At 44.6% G+C, this 22257-nt stretch overlaps 1 protein-coding gene across 13 annotated transcripts in view; it reads right to left on the bottom strand.

Moving 5' to 3' along the window:
• Positions 1-22257, bottom strand: part of ZC3H7B (zinc finger CCCH-type containing 7B) — a 77776-nt gene that overhangs the window by 8534 nt on the left and 46985 nt on the right. For 12 of the 13 annotated variants that reach the window (XM_084809958.1, XM_084809960.1, XM_084809954.1 and 9 more), the window contains 6 exons: positions 20482-20663; positions 18650-18735; positions 8418-8551; positions 6864-6969; positions 1597-1705; positions 20-150 (listed from right to left, as the gene is read on the bottom strand). In XM_084809958.1, the coding sequence (XP_084666084.1) occupies positions 20-150; positions 1597-1705; positions 6864-6969; positions 8418-8551; positions 18650-18735; positions 20482-20663 (748 nt within the window). The remainder of the gene's footprint in view (positions 1-19; positions 151-1596; positions 1706-6863; positions 6970-8417; positions 8552-18649; positions 18736-20481; positions 20664-22257) is intronic. The other variant, XM_084809966.1, reaches the window with a different exon arrangement.

The raw sequence follows: 22257 nt of genomic DNA, 5'->3' as shown, positions 1-22257 counted from the left end.
ATCAGGAGAGAGATGTTACCATGTCAGCATAATCAGTGGGCATCTGGATCTGCTTCTCCCCTTCCCGTGATGTTAAAGGAGTCCCCTCACCAGGTTTCCCAGGATTGTGTTTTTTCAGCCACATGTCATAAGTCTGCTGCATATCCAAAACTGCAAGGAAATAGGAGTTTGATTCGCCAAGACACAATCTCTCTACAGAGGAAAGCTTTACATAGGAATACAGGAACCTGCCTTATACCAAGTCAGAGCATTTGTCCATCTACCTCAGTGTTGTCTTCAGTGACTGGCAGCAGCAATCAGGGTTTCAGATTAGGGTCTTTTCCCAGCCCTACCTGAGAATGCTGGGGAATGAACCTGGATTATATAACTTTTGCATATAAAGCAAGGACTCTACTTTATATAGCACTTCTTCCCATCTGAAAGGACTTGCAGAAGCACTTACTCCTGTAAGGAGAACCCACCACAGCTGAAAACAGTACTGAGCAGACCAGGTTTGTGGTCCATTTGCACCCACATGCACCGACCAGCCCCCTGAATATCAGAGGATAGCTCAGAAGCTTGAATGAGAGAAATATGGTTTTCACACACAATGAACTAAAAAAAAGACAGAGGAAAAGCAGGGCAACATGGAGCACATGCCAAATTGACTTCTTCCGTGAAATGAAGAAGTAAAAGGAATGCCATCTCCTCTAAACTAGATGCCACTGACTAAAGTTTATCCCACTATCTATCCCATCTCCTTCCTCTTGGCTCTGGGTAAAATGGCTACCTGAATTTCCAAAAATAACTCTGCTAGAACTGCACAACGTTCTGGATTTTAAAAAGGAGCACACCCAAAAACGAATTTCATTCTTACGACAACGTAATGTTCTGTATAGATTATGAAGGAGATCTGAGAGGTCAGTGGCAAGCAACAGTAGGCCTGCATTTAATGCCTAGGACAGGGAGAGCTGGATTAGAAAATTGAAAATCAGGTGAGAAACATGTTAGTGAAGTTAAAGAACAAAGTCTAGAATAGCGTGGGGTGCGAGGTAGTGGTTCAGCTGGCAGAACAGTGGACAGATACACATCTGTGTGACATTCAAGGATAGACAAGCTTATCTACACAATTCAAACACAATTCCAGCTCACATTGGCCTGGTTCAGATTAAAGGCTGGCTCCTGTAAACCATGATTTGCAGACTTGTGAATTTTCCTGCATGTGTCCCCCCTTCCTCCTCTCCTTTCTGGAGTCATCTCCTCCCTCCCTTCTTGGCATTAACCATGGTTTCACGGAACCATGGTGTGCAAACCCATTTCACGCCCTAGCTTTAATTCTCGGCTGGAAAGAATTATGGTAGGCATTGGTTCTTGTGTAATGCCACACCACTGTTAACACGGGGAAGGGAGGGGGAATTGCTCCAGAGAAGGGAGTGGGTTTCACAAGGCTAGCCCTTAGTTTGCAAACCGTGCTTGGCAGAGAGGCTGTACTACATCGGCACTTGGCCACGGTGAATCTGCTATTCTTACTGTTAACTTCCCTGAAAATGGTAAAGAAAGAAAGCAACCAGAAGAGAAGAGCTTCTCAGCTCCTACACGCATACTCCATTCACTCACTCTTATTTTCTTTCATGAAGGTCCACATCTCTCTCTCTTCAGGGCTGTGGGCGAAGGAGCAGTTTCCAACATACTGGCACTTCCTGCCATTTTGAGCATGAATACATAGCTGTGAAGAGACAGTAAAACATGGTCCTCAAACATGTCTCCTTTCTCATGAGAAATAAGAACGAAAAGGTGCCCAGTCAAACAGCGACGGAGGAGGAAGATTTTACACACTGACTGTGCTTCTAACTGGGATTCAATAGATCACAGGTGGGCAGACTTTAGGTTGTAGGATATACTTCTTTCTCCTTTACTAGAATCCTGAGTGTCACTAACCAGAGACTGGTCCAAAAGAAACACACCTAGAATTAAAGAATTCTGAACCTAGAGTCCCAGAACTGAATGGAGCTCACAGTCCTCCAACACAAAAATCCATTCCTGATCACCCCCAAACATTCTACATTTCAGCAACACAGAGTGAGGCGGGGTGGAGAACCTAGCTGAGTGCTGGGGCCATTTTACCCAACTACCCTAAGCCCCACCTCAGGCTGAATGACATCAGTGGGCGGGGCCCCAGACATGACTTCAGGCGGTGGAGTCCCACCCCTGATGTCATCGGGTCCCCAGCCCAGGCTATCCCTGTCCAGAGAAAGCAGCCTGGGCAGAGACCACTTTCCCCACATGGGGAAGAAGACTGAGGAGCAAACTGAGCTGGCTTTGCTCTTCCTTCGCCTTCCCTGTGTGGGGAAGGTGAAGGAGGAGTGAAGCAGAATGAGCCAGCTTTGCTCCTCTTTTGACTTTCCTGTGAAGGAAGAGTGAAGTGACTGAGCTGTGGCACAGTCATTTTCATGCCCCCCTCACTTCTCAGGCTTCAAGGAGCCCACAGACTAGATGAGCCAGCTTAGCAGGCCAAATTTGGCCCAAAGACTGGAGTCATTTAGTTGCTCCTTGTGTTAAACAAGTCACAGTCAGAAATCTACTTGCTGATCTACTGCAAAGCACTTAGAGATCTACCAGTAGATCCTGATCTACCCCTTGCCTACTCTTGGCATAGGGCACAGGTGGAGAACCCACAACCCACATAGAGGCCTTCAGTGAGGCTGGATGCAGGTGCTCAAGCTTCCACCGCCCTGCCATTGAATTTTGCCAGTTTTGCCATGATTGTGCTGTAGGGTGTGTGAGGAGAGACAGCTGTTTGGCAGTCTGGTGGAAGCAAGATATAAATGGGGAAGACGGCACATGAGGAGAGTAATCTCCATGAGCCATCCACCTCAATTAGACTTCTCCCCACCCAGCTGATTGCGCCTCCCCAACCCCAGCACCAAACTGATCTCAGCATGCAGGGAGAAGAAGTTTAAGCTTCCCCATCTCCACACACTGAGATGGGAGGGGAAGAGTGTGTTGCGGGGTGGTGGGGAGATGCCAGTTCTATCCACACCCACTACCAGCCACTGTAGTTCTTCAGTAAGGCTTCTTATTGTTTCATACTGTGAAATTATTCCTGAACTTTCTTCCACCCTCTTGAGACTGGCAGTTGTTATGGGGGTTTCCAGAGGAAGGGGCTTTTGAGCGTCAGGTGACAGCACCACATGCTTGCTTTTCAAATTAAGTAAGGAGGACTTTATTTTCTTTACATGTTGCTTCAAGGCAGCCTAGTTATTTCACTAGGCTGTCTTTTTCCAATTCTCTTTTTAGCATTTTCTTGTCCCTGTTGTCTGACTATCTATTCACCCATTTCCCCTTTGCCTTTCCTTTAGTCCTCAGAGGGCCACTTAAAGGGTCAGTCCTCCAGGGTTAGGAAGAAAACTTCTCCTTGTCATGGCCCTTAGCTGGGTTCTGTTTCCCTTGTATCCAAGCTGCAGCCCATTAGGCCACCTCTGTTGACAGGCAGCTCTCTCCCTTGCCCTGAAGGCTCCAGCAGAACCGCTGCCAGACTCTCCTTCTGCTTGCCAATGTCCTCTTCTTTCCACTCCCCTCCTGCTCCTTTTAAATCCCCATGACCCACAGCTGTGGCAAATCCGCTTGCCTGTTGGCTCTGAGCCTTCTCTGACCTCTGGAGGCCAGGCCTCGACCAGCCATGTTTCTCACCCTCCAGCCTCCTTATCTTTGGGACAGCAGGGCTGAGTCTTGGAATATAAATTGCTGGGGAGCAACAGTGGGAGAGGGTTATCGCCTTGAAGTCCTGCTTGCAGGCTTCCGAAGGGCATCTGGTTGGCCACTATGCAAAAAAGGATGCTAGGCTAAATAGGCCTGTGGCCTGATCCAGCAGGGCCCTTATGAGAATCCTGCCATGGCCTCACACTGCTTCTCCCCCCCGCCCCCCAGCCCCAGCCCCATTACACTCAGTGATAAGGCCCAATGATAAAAACCAGTAATAAAACACATTTAAAAATATTATTTTAAAAGAAACAACAAAAAATCAGCATTTAAAAGAGATAAGTAACAGAATAGCTAAAAACAGAGAAGATGATTTTAAAATGCAGCAGTATACATTAAAAATAAAGCAGGGAGCAATTTAGAAGTCCTGGGAAAATAAAAAGGTACTTGTCTGATGCTGAAAAGTTGTGTAGAACTCCTAAATAGAATGTGGATTGGAAAAGAACTCCCATGTGTTGCAGATGCATTCCAGCCTATGGAGCTACACTGAGATCTATTCTAAAAAGAAAAACTGGCTCAGTAAATTAAGAATGGTGTACACATACAGCTTCAGCATGCTATATTCATGTTATTAAGCAAAAAGAAGAGTAATAGAATCATAGAACAGTAGGGTTGGAAGGGGCCTATAAGACCATCAAGTCCAACTCCAGACCTACAGAAAGTGATGAGTCATAACAAGCTCAGATAGAAGTCCCCTCACCCTCTTCCCTCAAAAAGTTGATTCTGGGCCAGATCCCCTCTCCCGTTTGGGAATAGAGACAAATCACTGCCAGAATCCTCCATTTCATAAGTAGCTTAGATTTTGCAAAGCCAGCTTTGACTAAGTTGATGGCTTAAATCCAGGTTTGCACACTAGTGATCCCTATTTCTACCACATAACAGCTGCACCTACAGCATAGGGAGAACTTGCTGTTTCAAGCCAGTTGTCACTTGCCTTATGGTGGATTGGAATATGCCTGCAATGTGCCAACTCTGCGCAGGTTTTGCGTTTGTGTGCCACCCCCTCTCACCCTCATGTGGATGTCCACAGAAGTCATTTCTAGTAATGAACATATGGATGCCACGTCACCCCAAAGCAGCCAACTTATATATGATTCTAGAGGAGGAGAAGGATGGAAATTATTTTGATCAGGGTATCCAATATGGCCAGCCCTAGCAACAGGCATCTCACTAGCATGGGAAGTTAGTATTTAATGTAATACATTAATGTATATAGCTGATGATATCCAACCCTATTTCTTTTTCATTTAATTCAGTGAAGCTGTGGAGGTGCTGAACAGTTGTCTGGAATCTGTAATGGACTCAACGAGAGTCAATAAACCTGAAACTCAGTTCAGATACAGAGGTACTGTTAGTGGGTGATTCACCTGATGTGGGGAATGTTACTCAGCCTGATCTGGACTGGATGCACCCTCCCAAAAGGATTAGATTTGCCATCTGGGGATGTTTTTAGATCCGTCCATGTCTTTGGAGGCCCAAGCGGCTTATTTACACTGCCTTGGTGGCTTTTTAGCAGGTAAGATGGTATATAAATGTTAATAAATAAATAATCAGAAAGAGAATATTTGTTATTGGGCAGATCAAAAATATAATAAACAAACTGCAGCTTGACTGTGACTGGGTGAATGAAACCTATCTTACCACTTTTAAAACAGCTACACTCAACTATGGTCCATTTCCAAGCAGAATTCAAAGTGCTGCTTTTAAACTTTTAATCCCAAAAGTACTATTTTAAATTTGATTGGTATGGATTCTAATTTTATTGTAAGCCTCTGTGAGAATCTTCTAAACTAAAGAGCCGGGTAACAAATACTGAAAGAATATAAAGAAAATACATAAATTAACAACAACAACAACAATGTAGGAGAAGAATGAAAGAGAAGCTTCCTCTCCAGAGCTATAATGTAGCCCCTTTTCCATTTCCTTGTGTCGTCTATAACATTCTGGTAACTTGTAATAAAAATAAAGCCAGTTTTTAGAAGTCCACACCCTGAGGCTACACCACAGTTGCCCGTTGTCCTTCCACAAAATCATTCATTGTAATAGAAGAATGATCTCCAAAGCAACTGTTTGTAACCTCTCTCCCTCGTTCTTACTCAGCACTCACACACGCAAACAGAAGATGTTGGCTTTGTGCTCAAAGGAAATAGGCAGACATTCTGATTAGAAACAGATTTAATGAATGCTTCCAAGCAAAAAACATCTTCTTAGCAATCAACAAAGACACATCAGTGAGAGTCTTCACCTCATTGCAGCAACTCTGTTTGAAGAAAAGCATTTCCCTCAGAGTAGAATGAAATTCTGTCTTTCAAGAGGCCATGGAGCAGATTTGTATGCAAGTTTCCTAAAATAAGGCCTTTGGCCCAAGGGGTACATGGGAAGCCTGGAGTATGCATGTACACGTGGGAATAATACATGCAACACGCATGTATTTTTGCTCTTTATTTACCAAATATGGTGGTTACTTTGAGAGATACAAAAAAAGTGTCTTCATAGAATCATAGAATAGTAGGATTGGAAGGGGCCTATAAGACCATCGAGTCCTACCTCAATGCAGGAGTCTACGTCAAAGCATCCCTGACAGATGGCTGTTTCACATGTTTAGCTTGTGACTAGATTTATTCTTATTGTTCCTCCTGCTATGCTACTTATTTGAAATCAAGCATTCTTTTTCAAAACACATACTTGAGTGGACTTGAAGTCAATTCTTCTACATGCCCGAGAAACTGGCACCAAACCTTTTCTGGTAGTGAACAACCTCAGGAATATCACAAGCTTCTTTCACATGCACTGCTCTACCTCTAGCCTACATTAAAGGAGGGTAATTCAAGGTGAAATGCTATGCCCGATTCCCAATTCCAGAGCCAGTCAGTCTTTCATGAGACAAGGATTATTGATCAAAGATCAAACCTGCATGGGTGATTTCAACTGGCCTCAAATCTTCTCTCATGGTTTGTGTCAGTGACTAATCTTGGCCTTCAGCCAGCTCTAGTTTGTTATGATTATCCTGTTTACAGACCACCTCCTTCTTTGGTATCTGTGTTCTGGCTCCTTCCTCATGGCATACAGACTTCAAGCATGAAAGAAAAGACAGGGGCTGTTCACAAAAAGACTGCGCTACTTACATCATATTGCTGCGGGAAGTTGCGGATGGAAGGCAGCGATCGGACAGACACCCATTTCCTCTTTGCTTTGGACATCACTAGTAGGACACGGCGCTCCTTGGTCCAACTGTGTGACAAGGAAGAAATCCTTTATGAGGAGAAGGCACAAGCAAAACCAAAATTGCTATGAAAACATTCGAAGGGAACATTTACAGTCATGTTGTCATTATTAGAAGTGTCTGGCTTTTGCGGCAACTGCTGAACAGTTCAAGTCAGTGAATCCAGAATTCCACGCTGGAAAGAAGGAGAGTTTTGTGCTATGGAAAGGGGCAGGGGGGAACAGGATAATAACTAACCATCAAAGTCAACTATACAAAGCAGAAGCATGTAAGAAAAGCCTTAATCAAGCAGACCATCTAGTCTTGCATCTCAGACAGCAGTCTGTCCTTACATACATTAAGGAAGATAACCCCAAACTATGTGTCGGGCACACTAGTGTGCCACAAGACGGCTGGAACTGGGCCTTGAAAAATTAAGCTACCATGTTCAGGTCCACCGCATACTGTAAAGGCACAGGATACGATGATAGGAACATAAGAAGAGCCCTGCTGGATCAGCCCAAGGGTCCATCTAGACCAGTATTCTATTCACCAACCAGCTGTCCACAGGAAACCCACAAGCAGGACATGAATGCAACAGTACCTTTCTGCCCATGTTCCCCAGCAACTGGTGTACATAGGCACACTGCCTCTGATGCTGGAGGTAGCATATAGCCATCAGGACTAGTAAGCTACTGATGAGCTTGCTCAAATTAAGCAGGTCTGGCCAATGCCTGAATAAGTGGGAGACTATCTGGGAACTCTTACTACACCCCCTTAAGCTCTACAGAGGAAAGGTGGGATACAAATGTCATACATTAATAAATCTTCGAGGCTTCTACCTCTCTATAGCCATTCAGAGAGGGGAGGCCATGTGCTGCACTGATCCCCCTCTCTACCACAATACGACAAGTGACATCACCCTGAAGGGAGGACTAAGGATGTGCCAGGATCCCCTAGACACAATCTATACTACAGGTAGAAAGCACTGTTCCTTCCCTGGGTATGCAACAGAAAGGGTGTGATGTCGGGAAGCAATATTAAAATGGGCCATCCTGCAATTGTCTGCCCACTGCTCTGGGAGCTGATCAAGTAAAAAACAAACCCCAAACCCAAACCTCTTATAGTGCAAGACTAAAGCATGCCTCCGATTTTAATCCATAAAAAAACCCCATAAACCTGTCCCATTCTCAAAAATTTGGGAAACACTGCATTAAAACAAATGTTGAGCAGCACAGAACAACAGGAATTGGCCCAACTCCTGCCAATCATTTCTAACTTCCATCATCTTCATGTTTTCATCTACGTTCCTCTAGAAGAGTAGGTATGCCTGGCACCAGTTCAGCTACAGATATTTCTACAGTCCACTAAAAAGGGAAGGTTCTATTGTTTTTTTCAATGTAAGACAGCACGTCACAAAATATGTGGTAGGAGGAAATTCCACATCATGATAATGGGAGATAACCAAGGCACCTACCAGTGGCGTGCTTTGGCACTACAGTATTTGAGGTCTTTGTCTGGTTCCACCACCTGCCCATTCCTCCAACACTGGCCACAGACAAATTTCATCTGGAGGTCAAACGTGTTTGATGTGGGAGTCCTGGTAGAAGCCTGAAATTGGGAATGAAGGAGGGAGAAGCAAAATTGACTGAAGGGCCTGAACTTTAAGATCAGACAATCTAGATTGAGTAAGACAGTATATATTTCTTCACGTGCATGCTCTTTTATGAGGATAGCAGAATAAAAACAAATAACAAAACAAGGCTGTTAAAAAATCAGGGCAGTGGGACATGAGCATAAATAATCTTTAAATATTTGTATTATTTATCTTTATTACTCATTTATTAAAAACTAGTATTTCCTGCTAATTCCCAGACAAAAATTATCTCCTCCAAACCATCACTACCAAGTGAAAAGTTGAAGGAGATCATACATAAAGGACCAAACACACACACACACACCTCACAGAATCTGTACATGCTTTTCTCTTCTCCTGTGAAGGAGGAGAGGTTGAAATGGCACAATGCAACACTCACAATAAAAACAATCCTTATGATCCTGCTGCTGAATTTACAATTGCATCACTACAGGTTTCCCAGTGTTCGCCACTGTTCCAGCTAATCAATCCTTGTCATGGCATATATTAGGTGCATTCAGTCTGGAATAGCAATAGCACCCAACACAAATCTCTTCTAAGAAAGGTATGAATGCACCTGCAGCATGTGAACACACACAAAGCAACCCAGAGGAAGGGTATAAAAAATCCCTAAGAACTCAGCAAGGGAAACATATGGCTATTAGTGTGGAGACATTATCCTCCAACCATACACTTTACCTTGGGTTGGTTTCACATTTCAATATATATTTTAACTGTATCATCTTGCTCATTATTTTGGGATACAGCCTACTACTTGATGCGTATTTAAATGCACTGCCTGTTCAGGACACAGACCACAATACTGTTTTCAGCTTTGAATGACTGACAGTACAAGTAGAGGAGCCGCTAATTATTCAAGGACAATTTGTATCAATGTTGAATTCGTAAAAGAAAAAAAAGAAAAAGTCAGGGGCTGAAATACATTAAAAGATGAACATCTCAGGACTGTAACTCATGGACTCATGCACTCAAGGTATGGGAAGCAAGTCTAGGATAGGTAGGTGATTAAGGGAAGTGGGGAGGGAAGAGGAAAGGGGTGGCTCAGTTTGTTGTGGCACATACCCAACACCTCCACAACAGGGGTGATGAAGCTTTTTTGGCCCAGGAGCCGAATTTCAATTGGGGAAGGGTCTTGGGGGCTGCATTCCAGAAGTGGGTGGGGCCAAGAACAGAGTAGGAGGGCCAAAGCAAGATTTGGAAATTTTTCCACCAAGCATACAAAACACAGATCAATTCAATGCATATCTGCTCAGGAGTAAGCCTTAATCAAGAGCTTTCATGCCTGCAAAGCACAGGTTAGTTTTATGCGGTGTATTTAAGAGCAGGGTATTTAAAGTTTAAACTGCTTTAAATACCTTCTTATCTCTGTTCACTGATTGGAGATAAAAGCAGCAGAAGCTTGCAGATGGATGGGGAACCCTGGCCCATAGTAAGTGGGTATAGGATTGCTCCCAGGTAAGTGGATATAGAATTGCAGCCTTAATCAGGTAGTAAGAGCACATCAACTCTCTTGCACCGACTCGTCAGCCTTGTTAGCCACTGTCTTTTTATCTGTTTCACAAACTGATGTCAGAGGCGAAGGGAATCTCCCCAGAGAACAGATTTCTGCATATCTGCTTACGTCCTGGGCCAAGCTTAGCAGGACAGTTTGAAATTTGATATACTGGAAGTGATAAGATACAGCTACAGCATTAATGTGCTTAGGGATCAGCCTTCAAATGTTTTGTCCTAGAGCTTCCATCCTGGGCCACTCCAAATGTTTTGGCCTACAACTTCCATCATCCTGACCATTAGCCATGCTGACGGGGGCTGATGGGAGTTGTAGTCCAAAACATCTGGTGGGACCTGCATGGGGCAGCCTGTTCTAGACAGTTTTTCAAGTCTCAGGCAACCTGAATAATCACTCCAGGCAATCATAAGCCACATAGGGACTGTGTCAGTCCCTATGCTAATCACTGCTGGTACAAATGGTAAAAACAGGACTAAGATGGATTAGTGCAGGAGGTACAGTGCAAAATGATGACAAAACAAAACCCCCTAAAAATAATCCACCCCTACACTACTAGATACCTACTGCTACAGTATGGATGAGCTGCTGTCTGCCTTAACAGCAGAAAAATAAGAGACTTACTTCCATCAAATAATGTATGTTGAAGACACTGTGAGAGGTAACATTTATCCCTAAGATATTTGTCTAATAATCCCTGCCTGTAGTCTTTGCACACCCTAAAAAAAGTAACAAAGCTACCTAGGGATCCAGCAAACATTGCTTTTTAACTATTAGCCAACAAGACAATACTGGTAGGTAATATACTTCAAGATATGTCTGTCTCTGTGATTGCACTGATTAAGGCATTGAAAAGCTCTTTCTGTCCAACATCAGCAACTTCCAAGTGGCATTTCCAAGACCATGAGCCAAGCATAAACTTAACAGTCTTTCTGACATAAGTAGCCCAAAGGCCCTGCGCATGCCTCCTTTGCCAGGGAAACCCATGTTCATAGAGTAGAAAGGAATTAAGAAAGACGCCAAAGCACCCACCATACATGACCGTATTTGTAAAGACAAGACACATACCTGAGCAGATAGCTAAGACATTAGTCAATGTTAGATGGAAATTAGGCATTTCTAAGCCTCCAATTGATTAATTAAGCCAAACAAGTTTCAGGTAACAGCAGCATCCATTGCTATGGGGCCAAATTACAATATAAATCTGGAAACTAAAGCATACCAACCACGTGATTAAAAGCTTTGGCACAAAAATACTTTGATTTCTTTTTCCAAATAACGCAATAGTCATGCTTAAGAAGAAAAAAAAGGGTTGTAGCTCAATGGTAGAGCACACAAGTGGGACCTGTAACAAAATGTTGCAGTGTGAACTGCTCCTCCTCATTGTTTATTATTTATTTATTCGTTTCATTTCTATCCTGCCTTTTTTCCTCTTGCAAGGAACCCAAGGTGGTGTACATAATCCTCCTCCTCTGCATTTTATCCTCAACAACAACCCTGTGAGGTAGGTTGGGCTGAGAGTCTGTGACTGGCCTAAAGTCACCCAGGGAGCTTCCATGGCCGAGTGGGGACTAAAACCCAGATCTCCTAGCTCCCAGTCTAACACTCTTGCCACTATACCACACTGGCTCTCCAGCTATGTCTCTTTCAAGATACTTCAATTTCATTCCATTCCACCCTCCAGCTTCTTACTAGGCTGATCTGGGTTTATTTTTGCCCCCTTAGGGTTTTTTCCCCCTTACTTCTGCAAACCTTGGGGTTCCCTCAAACACACTGATGCCTCCCTCTTGTAGCCCCGTTTTGCATACACAGATGTCATAGCACTTGAGTTCAATACACACACACACATATATCAGAGGTGGGGAAACTGATCTCCAAATGATGTTGGACTACAACTCCCATCACTCCAACTATTGACTATGCTGGTGATGGGAACTGGAGTCCAATAATAACTGGAGGGCCACAGGTGTGCGCGTCCCCTTCCTCCCAGGTATATATGATGCTTATACCTCCAGGTAGGATTGGGAAAGACTCCTGCCTGAAACCCTGGAGAGCTGCTGCCAGTTAGTGCCGACAACACTGGCATGAATGGTCTGACTCGGTATAAGGCAGCATTCTAGAAAGGAGGGTCAGATCCAACTAAGATACATAGAAGTATCATTCTCTTGTAACCTTCTCCTAGTTTTGTTTTAGCTAATCTGTAGCAGACTCTGCCAATTGTGTCACCTGCTCACAATTATTCATACCTATCTATTTGCAAAAACAACAACAACAACCAACTCAGCCCTGACCTGCATGACGGGCGGTTGGAGGGAAGCTGGCTACATGGAACAGCCGCTTCAGGTATATATCCAAAAGTAAATGCATTCAGACATGATAAGAACATATGAACATAAGAAGAGCCCTCCTGGATCAGACCAAGGGTCCATCTAGTCCAGCATTTTGTTCACACAGTGACCAACCAGCTGTCCACAGGAAACCCACATGCAGGACATGCAACAGCACCTTCCTGCCCATGTTCCCCAGCAACTGGTGTACATGGGCAGACAGCCTCTGGTACTGGAAGTAGCACATAGCCACCAGGACTAGTAGCCATTGATAGCCTTCTCCTCCAGGAATTTGTCCAATCCCCTTTTAAAGCCATCCACAGTGGTGGCCATCACTACATCTCATGGACATGAATTCCATAGTTTAACTATGCACTGAGTGAAGAACTTAGTCGCTGTGTGATGAAATAGTTGAGGGCACCTCTGAGTTTAGTTCATATGCTAGAAAATGTAGGATGATTCTTGCAACCTGTGAAAGTAACATGAGAGCAATTGTCTTGTTCTACTTGTTAGTTTTCCCACAGCTAGGTCATCTTAGCATAAGAGCAAACGGTGTAAAAAGGGACAGAGTGCTCCACGAACACATTCTCGGGACACTGAATACAGAAACCGCCCCCTTGATATGAATCTACACCAGTCTCTCGGTGGAAGTTCTTCTGCCCCCTCTCCACACAAGAGTTATTTAGCCGGAAGCACAGCTGAATGACCCCTTCATGGATCACTGCCTTGTTGGGAAAGGAGTACGACAAGGCTGCATATTGTCACCCTGCTTATTTAACTTATATGCAGAGTACATCATGAGAAACGCCGGGTTGGATGAATCAGAGGTCGGAATTTAAGATTGCTGGGAGAATTATCAACAACCTCCAATATGCAGACGATACCACCCTAATGGCAGAAAGTGAAGAGGATCTAAAGAGCCTCTTGTTGAGGGTGAAAGAGGAGAGTGCAAAAGCTGGTTTGAAACTCAACATTAAAAAAACGAAGATCATGGCATCTGGCCCCATCACTTCCTGGAATATAGAAGGAGAAGAAATGGAAGCAGTGACAGATTTTACTTTCTTGGGCTCCAAGATCACCGCAGACGGTGACTGTAGCCATGAAATTAAAAGACGCTTGCTCCTTGGGAGGAAAGCTATGGCAAACCTAGACAGCATAGTAAGAAGCAGAGACATCACCTTGCCAACAAAGGTCCGTCTAATCAAAGCTATGGTTTTCCCAGTAGTAATGTATGGCTGTGAGAGCTGGACTATAAGGAAGGCTGAGCGCCAAAGAATTGATGCTTTCGAACTGTGGTGCTGGAGAAGACTCTTACGAGTCCCCTGGACTGCAAGGAGGTCAAATCAGTCCATCCTAAAGGAAATCAACCCTGAGTGCACATTGGAAGGACAGATACTGAAGCTGAAGCTCAAATATTTTGGCCACCTAATGTGAAGAGAAAACTCTCTGGAAAAGACCCTGATGCTGGGAAAGACTGAAGGCAAAAGGAGAAGGGGACGGCAGAGGATGAGATGGCTAGATAGCATCACCGATGCAATGAATATGAACCTGAGCACACTCCGGGAGAGTGCACAGGACAGGAAGGCCTGGCGTGCTATGGTCCATGGGGTCACGAAGAGTCGGACACGACTGAACAACAACAACAAAAAACAACAACAGCTGAATGAGCATTATGCCAGATTAACCTGCTTAGACTGCAGAAAAAGAAAGGCAAAAATAACTCTCTGTTGTTGACTGTGCTAGGCCTAGCCCTTCCTGCAACAGAGAGTTACTGATTCCTTTGAGAAGGAGCTAAAGGCAGGCAGGGTGGTGCCTGGGGTTTGGCAAAGCTGTAGTGAACCCACCTAGGATTGGTTAATTAACTATATTTTATTTCTCTTGCATTTAAATTTCTATAACCCAGGACAGGAAGGCCTGGCGTGCTATGGTCCATGGGGTCACGAAGAGTCGGACACGACTGAACGACTGAACAACAACAACAACAACTGTATATCAGTATCCTGCAGTGTCCTCAAATTAATTACCATGATGCCAGCAACAAGGATCATCTTAGTCTTAACATACCTCCCAAATGCTAGCAACGTTGTGATGTCCTGATAGTGGGTTGGAGAATGTCTACTCCAGAGAGGATGTTAGTACCATCGCTAAATGGGAGAGGGGCTTTTTAACTTTCCCCACTGAAAATTCCCCCAAACTGCTCCCTCCCTTCAACCCCTGTGTAAAAGATCTCATGAACATGGCCCTGTGCTTCTAGGAGGAAAAGTGAGATAAAGATGAAATGCATGAAGTTATGCTTCTTTGCACAGGCATACACAGATACACACCTTTCCCCTCTGTTTCCAGTTGTTTTCTGTACCATTTCTTAAAAAAGATGCTTTTATAAATCACTGCAAATGAGAAGCCAGCAGATGCTCAGTGGTTCTCAACACGCGGAGCACTGTATATTGATTCAGTCCATAAGCTATGACCTGTAAAGGCCTGGTTCAAATCTCACCTCAGCCATGAACTGGAGGTGACCCTGGCTAAGCCTCTCTCTTTCAGTCTCAGTTCAACAGTTGTGAAATGTGGAAGAGGGGAATATTTATTTCACAAAGACAGTATGGCTGAAGTCCTATACGCACTTGCCTGGGTGTAAGTCCCACTGAAACCAATGAAACTTACTTCTGAGTAGACATGCATAGGATTGCACCATATGAGGCACATTTTAGCAACAGTACAGCACTTCAGCATCTTTAGCTAGAATACATCCCCCCAATATTACATGTAACGACAGAGGTCCTCCCTTTTGGGGTCAATGGAGCTCATTTGTAATTTTGAGAGAGTGTCATGGGTGTTCTTAGAAAATGGTTGCCCAGTGGGGTGGGGAGCTTGCCTATTCATAAAATGGCTGCCATGGTAGACATGATTGGTCACAAAACTCTCATTTCCGAGAAGACAAACTGGTGAGACTAAAAGAAAAGTAACTTGTCCAAGAACCTAAGTACCAGGCAGAGGTGGAGCCTGAGTTCCAAAACACAAAACCACTCTTTTGAACACAAATAAAGACGGCACTAGAGGGCATCCCTTCAGTTTGCAGCATGTCAGCCTCCCAGCATTTTTTAAAAATAATTTCTAAAATTAATTTTTTTAAAAAGCTTAAGAAATAAAATAAAAATCAGGAAAGGTAGGGAGCCTGGTGGGTGCCAAGAGAGGTGTCTGCAGGCACGCTGGTGCCCACAGGCACCATGTTGGAGACACAGTTCTATGTGTTGGGAGGGAAGTGACCTAGCCTGCCTTGGAAAGCAGGCTACGTGCACTGCAGCCTCAGGAAAGGAGTGGCAGAAGGGGTGAGTTGCCCAAGGCCGCCTACAACCTCCCACCCCTTGGCTAGCTGCTCCCCAACCTTAAATATGGCCTCACAGGCCACATGTGTCCCTCAGACTTTTCTGAATGCCTCCCAACTCTGAAGATAGGCTGCTTCTCTCATTAAAGCAACACAGACACTCCTCCCTGTCTGTTGCATCTGGGAACCGACACTAGACTGTGCCTCTATTGTCCCAGTGACTTCCATTTTGCTTCTGCTGCACTGTTCTGCCTCAACAATCATGACCTTGCTCCTACATGGCCCTTCTTCACCCCTGTCTGCAAACACCTGGACTTTCAGCTTGAGGATGGGGATCAACCCTGCACATCAGGGCTGTACTTTGGTATCGTAAGTGAAATACTGAACTGAAAACACCTTCTGTCCTGCACCAAATTCTAGAGCTCCTTTCAGCCATCCTCTCGAGCCCTGAAGGTGCTTCCACATACACCCACCTTCTGCTGTCTCATCAGTCAGCCATCTTCCCATCCCTTTGTTTCCCAAGCATGCTTCTTCCCTAATGTGAAAATTATGGTAGCTACAGATGACTACATGGCTACTTACCACGGTGTGCATGAAACATGCAGACACATGATAAGGAAAACTGCATTGTGCGCCTGCTTCCTGAAATGTCTAATCAGCGGAAGGTTGTGGTTAATAACAAAAACCCAACCCTTCACTATGAGACTGGACATTACAGGCTACTTGTTCCCTAACGGTTACATAAGCGCTCGGTTAAACCACCATGGCAGTCATTTGTGCTGTGCAGTCGCACTCAGTGTACCTTGTTTCAATGTGCTACTGCAACTCACACATAGCCGCAGGCCCACCAAAATCCTTGCTTGCCCTTTCCCCAGCTGCTGCCTGGCCTTATCTCTACTGCTTCAAGTCCTCCGACCACCCTGTCCTCCATCTGTGCTCTTCCCTGGAAAGCACAAGGATACAGATGCAAAAAAAGGCTCCCTAAGGCAGCTCCATAGTTTGATGTTCTGCCCCATGCTGGTGTAGTAGCATCAAACCACAATCTATATAATATGCATAGGACAAGCCATAACATGCCGTCCTATGCTGAAAATGGCTGACTGAAGGAATTAGAGACACCTAGTGGAAGGAAATGTTATTAAGTATTTTAATCCACAGAGTTCACATTCTAAGCAAAGGGAGGAGTTAAGGTCCACCTCCCCCCGCCTTTCATTTCTTTCCTCTTCTTACCAGCCACACCTTCTGAAAGCCATTAAAGGGCAAAGAAGTTTGTGTTCTAGTCCAAGGGCTGTTTTAATCAAGGTTGGGCTGCTTTTGTTACTCACCACCTAGGCACTTCTCCAGGACTCCAAAATGCCACCCAGGAGGAGAACAACAAGTTACAATCACACAGCAGTATTTGAAATGCTTTTGAACAGCAGCCTGCAGATCAATAGCACTCCCCCTGCCAGCCATAATCTTCCAAGAATTAATCTTGTCCCTTAGTCCATGTTTCAAAAGAATGTTCTTCACTATTTATCAAATGACTATTTCTGGATGTTGTTTCTTTGCTGCTTTTTTGTCCTATCTGGTTTTCTTAACATAATTTCCCGTTAGGATGTGTGTGTTTTTTAAAGTGACCAGCAGCAACAAATGAGAATGTTGACTCTAACAGCTTTACACCAGATGTCAGCCTGCACGATCAGTCTGAAGGAGCAAGATGGGAAGGGAAATGGGAGGGAGGAATAGTAGTAGCAGCAACAGCAAACATTGATATAACCGATTTATAATCTCTGCTTATAGTCTCTGAAATTGTCAACAACAGTCTTTTCCCCCAAATGCATAACCTTCAAGAACAAAAGAATGCCCCTGAGATACTTCCCCCACCTCCATGATCTCCACTGAAGTACAAAGAGCCGTTGGTGCCCATAAACATCCTCCTGTCTTCCTTGGAAACTAGCTCAGGGCTGACCTGTTCCATTCAGGATCCCGTTTTGTTCATGGTGTAGTGCAATCCTATGCATGTTTACTCAGACCTAAGTCCCGCTGTGTACTATGACACTTACTCCCTAGTAACTGCATTTAGGATTGCAATCTTAAGAGAAGACGACGTGGCTCATTTTCACGTAAACAGGTATTTAAGTTTAACAAACCCTTTAACATTCTTTAGCCCCCGTATTATTCTATGAGAGAGAGAGAGGAGTTAAGAGTAAGAAAGGGGAAAGAGCACTACGCCATTTGATGATATGAATGAACTATAGACCCTTTTCCTAGGGGGGCTCTGTTCACTACATAGAGAATCATTGCTCATTCTCTAGAACGCAGACGAAGAACATAAAAAGAGCCATGCTGTATCACACCAAAGGCTTATTCAGTCAAGCATCCTGTTCCCCACAGTGGCCAACCAGATTCCCCCAGGAAGTCCACAAGCAAGACACAAGGGCAACAGCCCTCTAATGATGTTCTGCCCTTGCAACTGGTATTCAGATGCATGCTGCCTCTGATCCTGGATGTAGCATATAGTCACTGGATGGCCATATCCTCCCTGAATTTGTCTAATTCCCCCTTGAAAGCCAACTATGTTGGTGGCCATCATCTCCTCTTGTGCTAACAAATGCCACAGGTTAACTATGCTTAGAGTTCCCCATGTGGAGGGAAACAATAGGGAATGTTCAAGCATGCTTTACGTACCTGGGGGTATAGAAGGGGATAGGGGGTACATCCTATTGATTAAATGTGAACCGCCCAGAGAGCTTGGGCTAGTGGGTGATATAAAAATGTAATAAATAAATAAATACAAATAAACAATAACTCAGACAGAATTTCCTAATTCTGTCTATCTTGATCAACAAACATGACTGTTCACATAGCACCCAAGTCCAAGAGTCAAAGGCATTGGCTCTTTGAAACCTCTTACCATATTGCTGTTAGCTTTGCTGGCATGTGCCTCCATTTGCTGCCAATACTTCTTAGATTCTTGTACAATATCTTCATGGGTCATCCCTGGGATAACAAAAGAGATACATGTTAAGAGCTTCCAACCTCTGGAGTCTTTTTAGATTTTTGAAATGATTTTAGTATTACAAAAGACAGTAGACTGACAGACAAATTCAGGCCCTGTTTAATAAAGGTTCTTGCACATAAAATACCCTTTGTCAGTACATGTCCCAAGGCATGGTCTGAAGGCACATGAGATAGCCACTTTGCTGAAGCTAAGCAGGTCTGAGTCTGGTCAGTGCTTGGAGGGGAAACCACTTGGGGACTGCATGTAGCCACCTTGAGTTCCACAACGGAAGAAAGGTGGGATATAAGTGTAATAAATAAACAAATAAATACAAACATATACTAAGGCATATTTCATCACTTTTGCCAAGACTGCCAGCATGGCGACAGATATTTTTGAAGTGTGGATGCTTCTTGTACAATAGCGGTAGGTGTCACTTGGCCCACATGTGGTCCCCTAACCCTTTTTGCACCCTGCACTGCCTCAGCGCTACCAAAATTTGACAGCACAGCAGCAAAAAAGTGGCAGTGTGCTGTTGAAATTTCATGGTGCAGTGGCAGCAAAACAGGAGCTATTTTGCCATTATGTCACTAAATTTCAGCGGCAAAATCAGCAGTACAGTTGCAATTTTGGCAGCAGCAGGGAGGGGTGGGATCCCCGGGAGGTTCAAGGGGGTGGAAATTGACCCCTGGACCTGCCAGAGATTCCCACCCTTGCTGTACAGGAACGTAACAAAGATCTGTCAATGTGACTGGGTTCATGTGACGCGACAACCAACCATGGGCGGCCGCCATAGTGGGTTGTTGTGTTGTACGAACCCGGTGCGTTTTCTGCAGGGTGGCTTATTTTTAGTGAACAAGCCACACTGAGAAGCCATGGCTTGTTTTAGGGTTGTTTGTGCCCATAGTGGGTTATCATGTTGTCCAAACCCAGGAGAGCGATTTTATCATGGGTTGGTGGGATTGGCTACAGAGCCACTTGGCAAGAGCAGCAAAAATTCCCATGCCATTCTTTCAGCCTCCCTTGCCAGTGACTGCCCTTCCACTAATGCCGAAAAGGCACTTTGGAAGGACTGTCACTTGTCCCCCCCCCTTTTTTTCAATGCCTCAAAACTGCAGACGGGGTCATAATTATTATTTTGGGGGGTTGGTCCTTTGCAAGTGTGCACTTGGCTGTCCGATCAGTGGAGGCTTGCCTGGTCAATTTCTTTGTATATTTCAGCTGTCAATGGGAGCATGGAAGTGGAGTAGGTAACATACAAAGAAATGAACGAGGCGAGGCTACATATAGGCAAATTTGTGCACAGTTGCAAAGGTCCGGGGGAGAAATAACAGTAAGAGAAAGGAGGGACCAATTAGCACAGTTCAGAAGCATCAGAAATGGGTGGGGGGGAAGGCAAATGGACTAAGTGCACCAATACTTAAGGGGGACAATATAGTATTCACACATAGCTTTCACCTCAAATCATTTCCCCAACTCATAATCATGTATGTAGGATTTTAATACGCGAAGGCTGTCTCACTGAACATGGTGACGCTTCCTTCTAAATAAGCATGTACAGGATTGTGCTGCAAGGAATACATGTAATGATGCCTTTAAAGTTCCGTAACTCACTCAGTGAGATTTCCAGTGACAACTCAGTGAGACAGAGAATATATGTGGAAACTTACCAACCCCCCCCCTTCTCAGCATCCCTGCAGACATCCCTAGTCCCTTCTCCCTCCCACCCACATGGGCATACTCACCAGAGTATTGCTGTAGCAACCAAACTTTAAGTTCTATGAAGCTGTGAGCAAAGTGGCAGCTGTCTTCGCGCAAGCAGCCGTAACGCACTTCATGCCGGCACACGTCAAACTGAAAGTGCTCCTGGAACTGGCGGATCTTAGAATATTTCAGAGAGGTGGAACGAACAATGTGAACCAGACACCTGCAATGAGGGGAGGAATATTTATTCACTAGTGAGCGGACCCAGCTTTGCACGGGTTGGAATAGCCCTTAGCGTGATACAGTGAAACCTTCAAGCAAACTTACACAGCTGTCAGAGTTGGACAGGCAACTTACACAAAGTTGCCCATCCTGACTGAGTGAAGCCATGCCCACTGGCACCCTTAAGCACGATCCCTGCCATAGGGCACTCCACAGCCCCGAAGGAGGGGTCTGTCTACTCCATTCCCCTGAGGAGTGGCTGCCCCCTGGAGGGGGAGAGGGCAGCATACTCTCCGTGCCCCGGCCTACTAATTTCCTGTGGCTTCAAACTGACTGCAAAGCTATGTGCTGGTTAGGGAAGTCTGCCCCTAGTGACTGAGTTGTTATTGCAGGCTTCAACCACATTAACACATTTAAATTAATGAAAGTTAATTAATGTGTTTTAAAAACAAAATAACCCCAAAGTGCTCATCCCTAGGGTTCCCTTAGTATGCATGACAAGTTTCAGGCATCTAGGTTTCATGGTTTTGGTGCTATGGCATTGGCAGACGCACATCCTCGTTTATTATTATAGATAATAATACTTCTTAAAATGTCTGTGATACTAAATATATAGATATAAATGAACAGTGCTGAGCCAGCCAGCCTAAGAACGTAAAAAGAGCTATGCTGGATCAGACCAAGGGTCCATCTAGTCCAGCATTCTGTTCACACAGCGGCCAACCAACTGTCGACAAGAGACCCACAAGCAGGACATGTGTGCAACAGCACCCCCACACCCATGTTCTCCAGCAACTGGTTCACTTGTCTCTGGTACTGGAGGTAGCACACAGCCATCAAGACTAGTAGCCACTGATAGCTTTTCCTCCAGGAATTTGTCGAACCCCTTTTAAAGCCATCTAAATTAGTGGCCATCACCACATGCTGTGGTAGCGAATTCCATAGTTTAACTATGCACTGTGTGAACAAGTACTTCCTTTTATCTGTCCTGAATCTCCCACCAATCAGCTTCATAGGATGACCCCAGGTTCTAGTATTGTGAGAGAGGGAAAAAAATGTCTCCCTCTCCACATTCTCCACACCCATGAATAATTTTGTAGACCTCTATCATGTCTCCTCTTACCCTCCTTTTTTCCACGCTAAACAATCCCAGCTGTTGAAACCTTCTCTCATAGGGAAGATGCTCCTACCCCTTGATCATTTTAGCTGTACTTCTTCCAGCTCTACAATATCTTTCTTTAGGTGAGGTGACCAGAACTGGACACAGTATTCCAAGTGTGGCTGCACCATAGATTTGTATAGGGGTAGTATGATATTGGCAGTTTTATTCTCAAATCCTTTTCTAATTATGCCTAACATGGAATTTGCCATTTTTACAGCAGCCGCACACTGGGTTGACATCTTTATCAAGCTGTCCACCACAACCCCAAGATCTCTTTTCTGACCTGTCCATTTGCAGCCTGCCCATTTGCATCTCCTTCTGCCTCCTCCCCCCGGAGTTAGAATGGAGAACCTGTAACCCTCAGCTTAATTTTGTGTGGCCCTCAACACCATATGGCTCTCCAGATGCTGTGGGCCCACTCTTGCTCTCCAGA

The sequence above is a fragment of the Heloderma suspectum genome, chromosome 7 (genome assembly GCF_057233095.1).
Source record: "Heloderma suspectum isolate Gila_16-S chromosome 7, 16-S_ref, whole genome shotgun sequence".
NCBI lineage: Eukaryota > Metazoa > Chordata > Lepidosauria > Squamata > Helodermatidae > Heloderma > Heloderma suspectum.
This window is presented reverse-complemented; position numbering and strand designations above follow the sequence as displayed.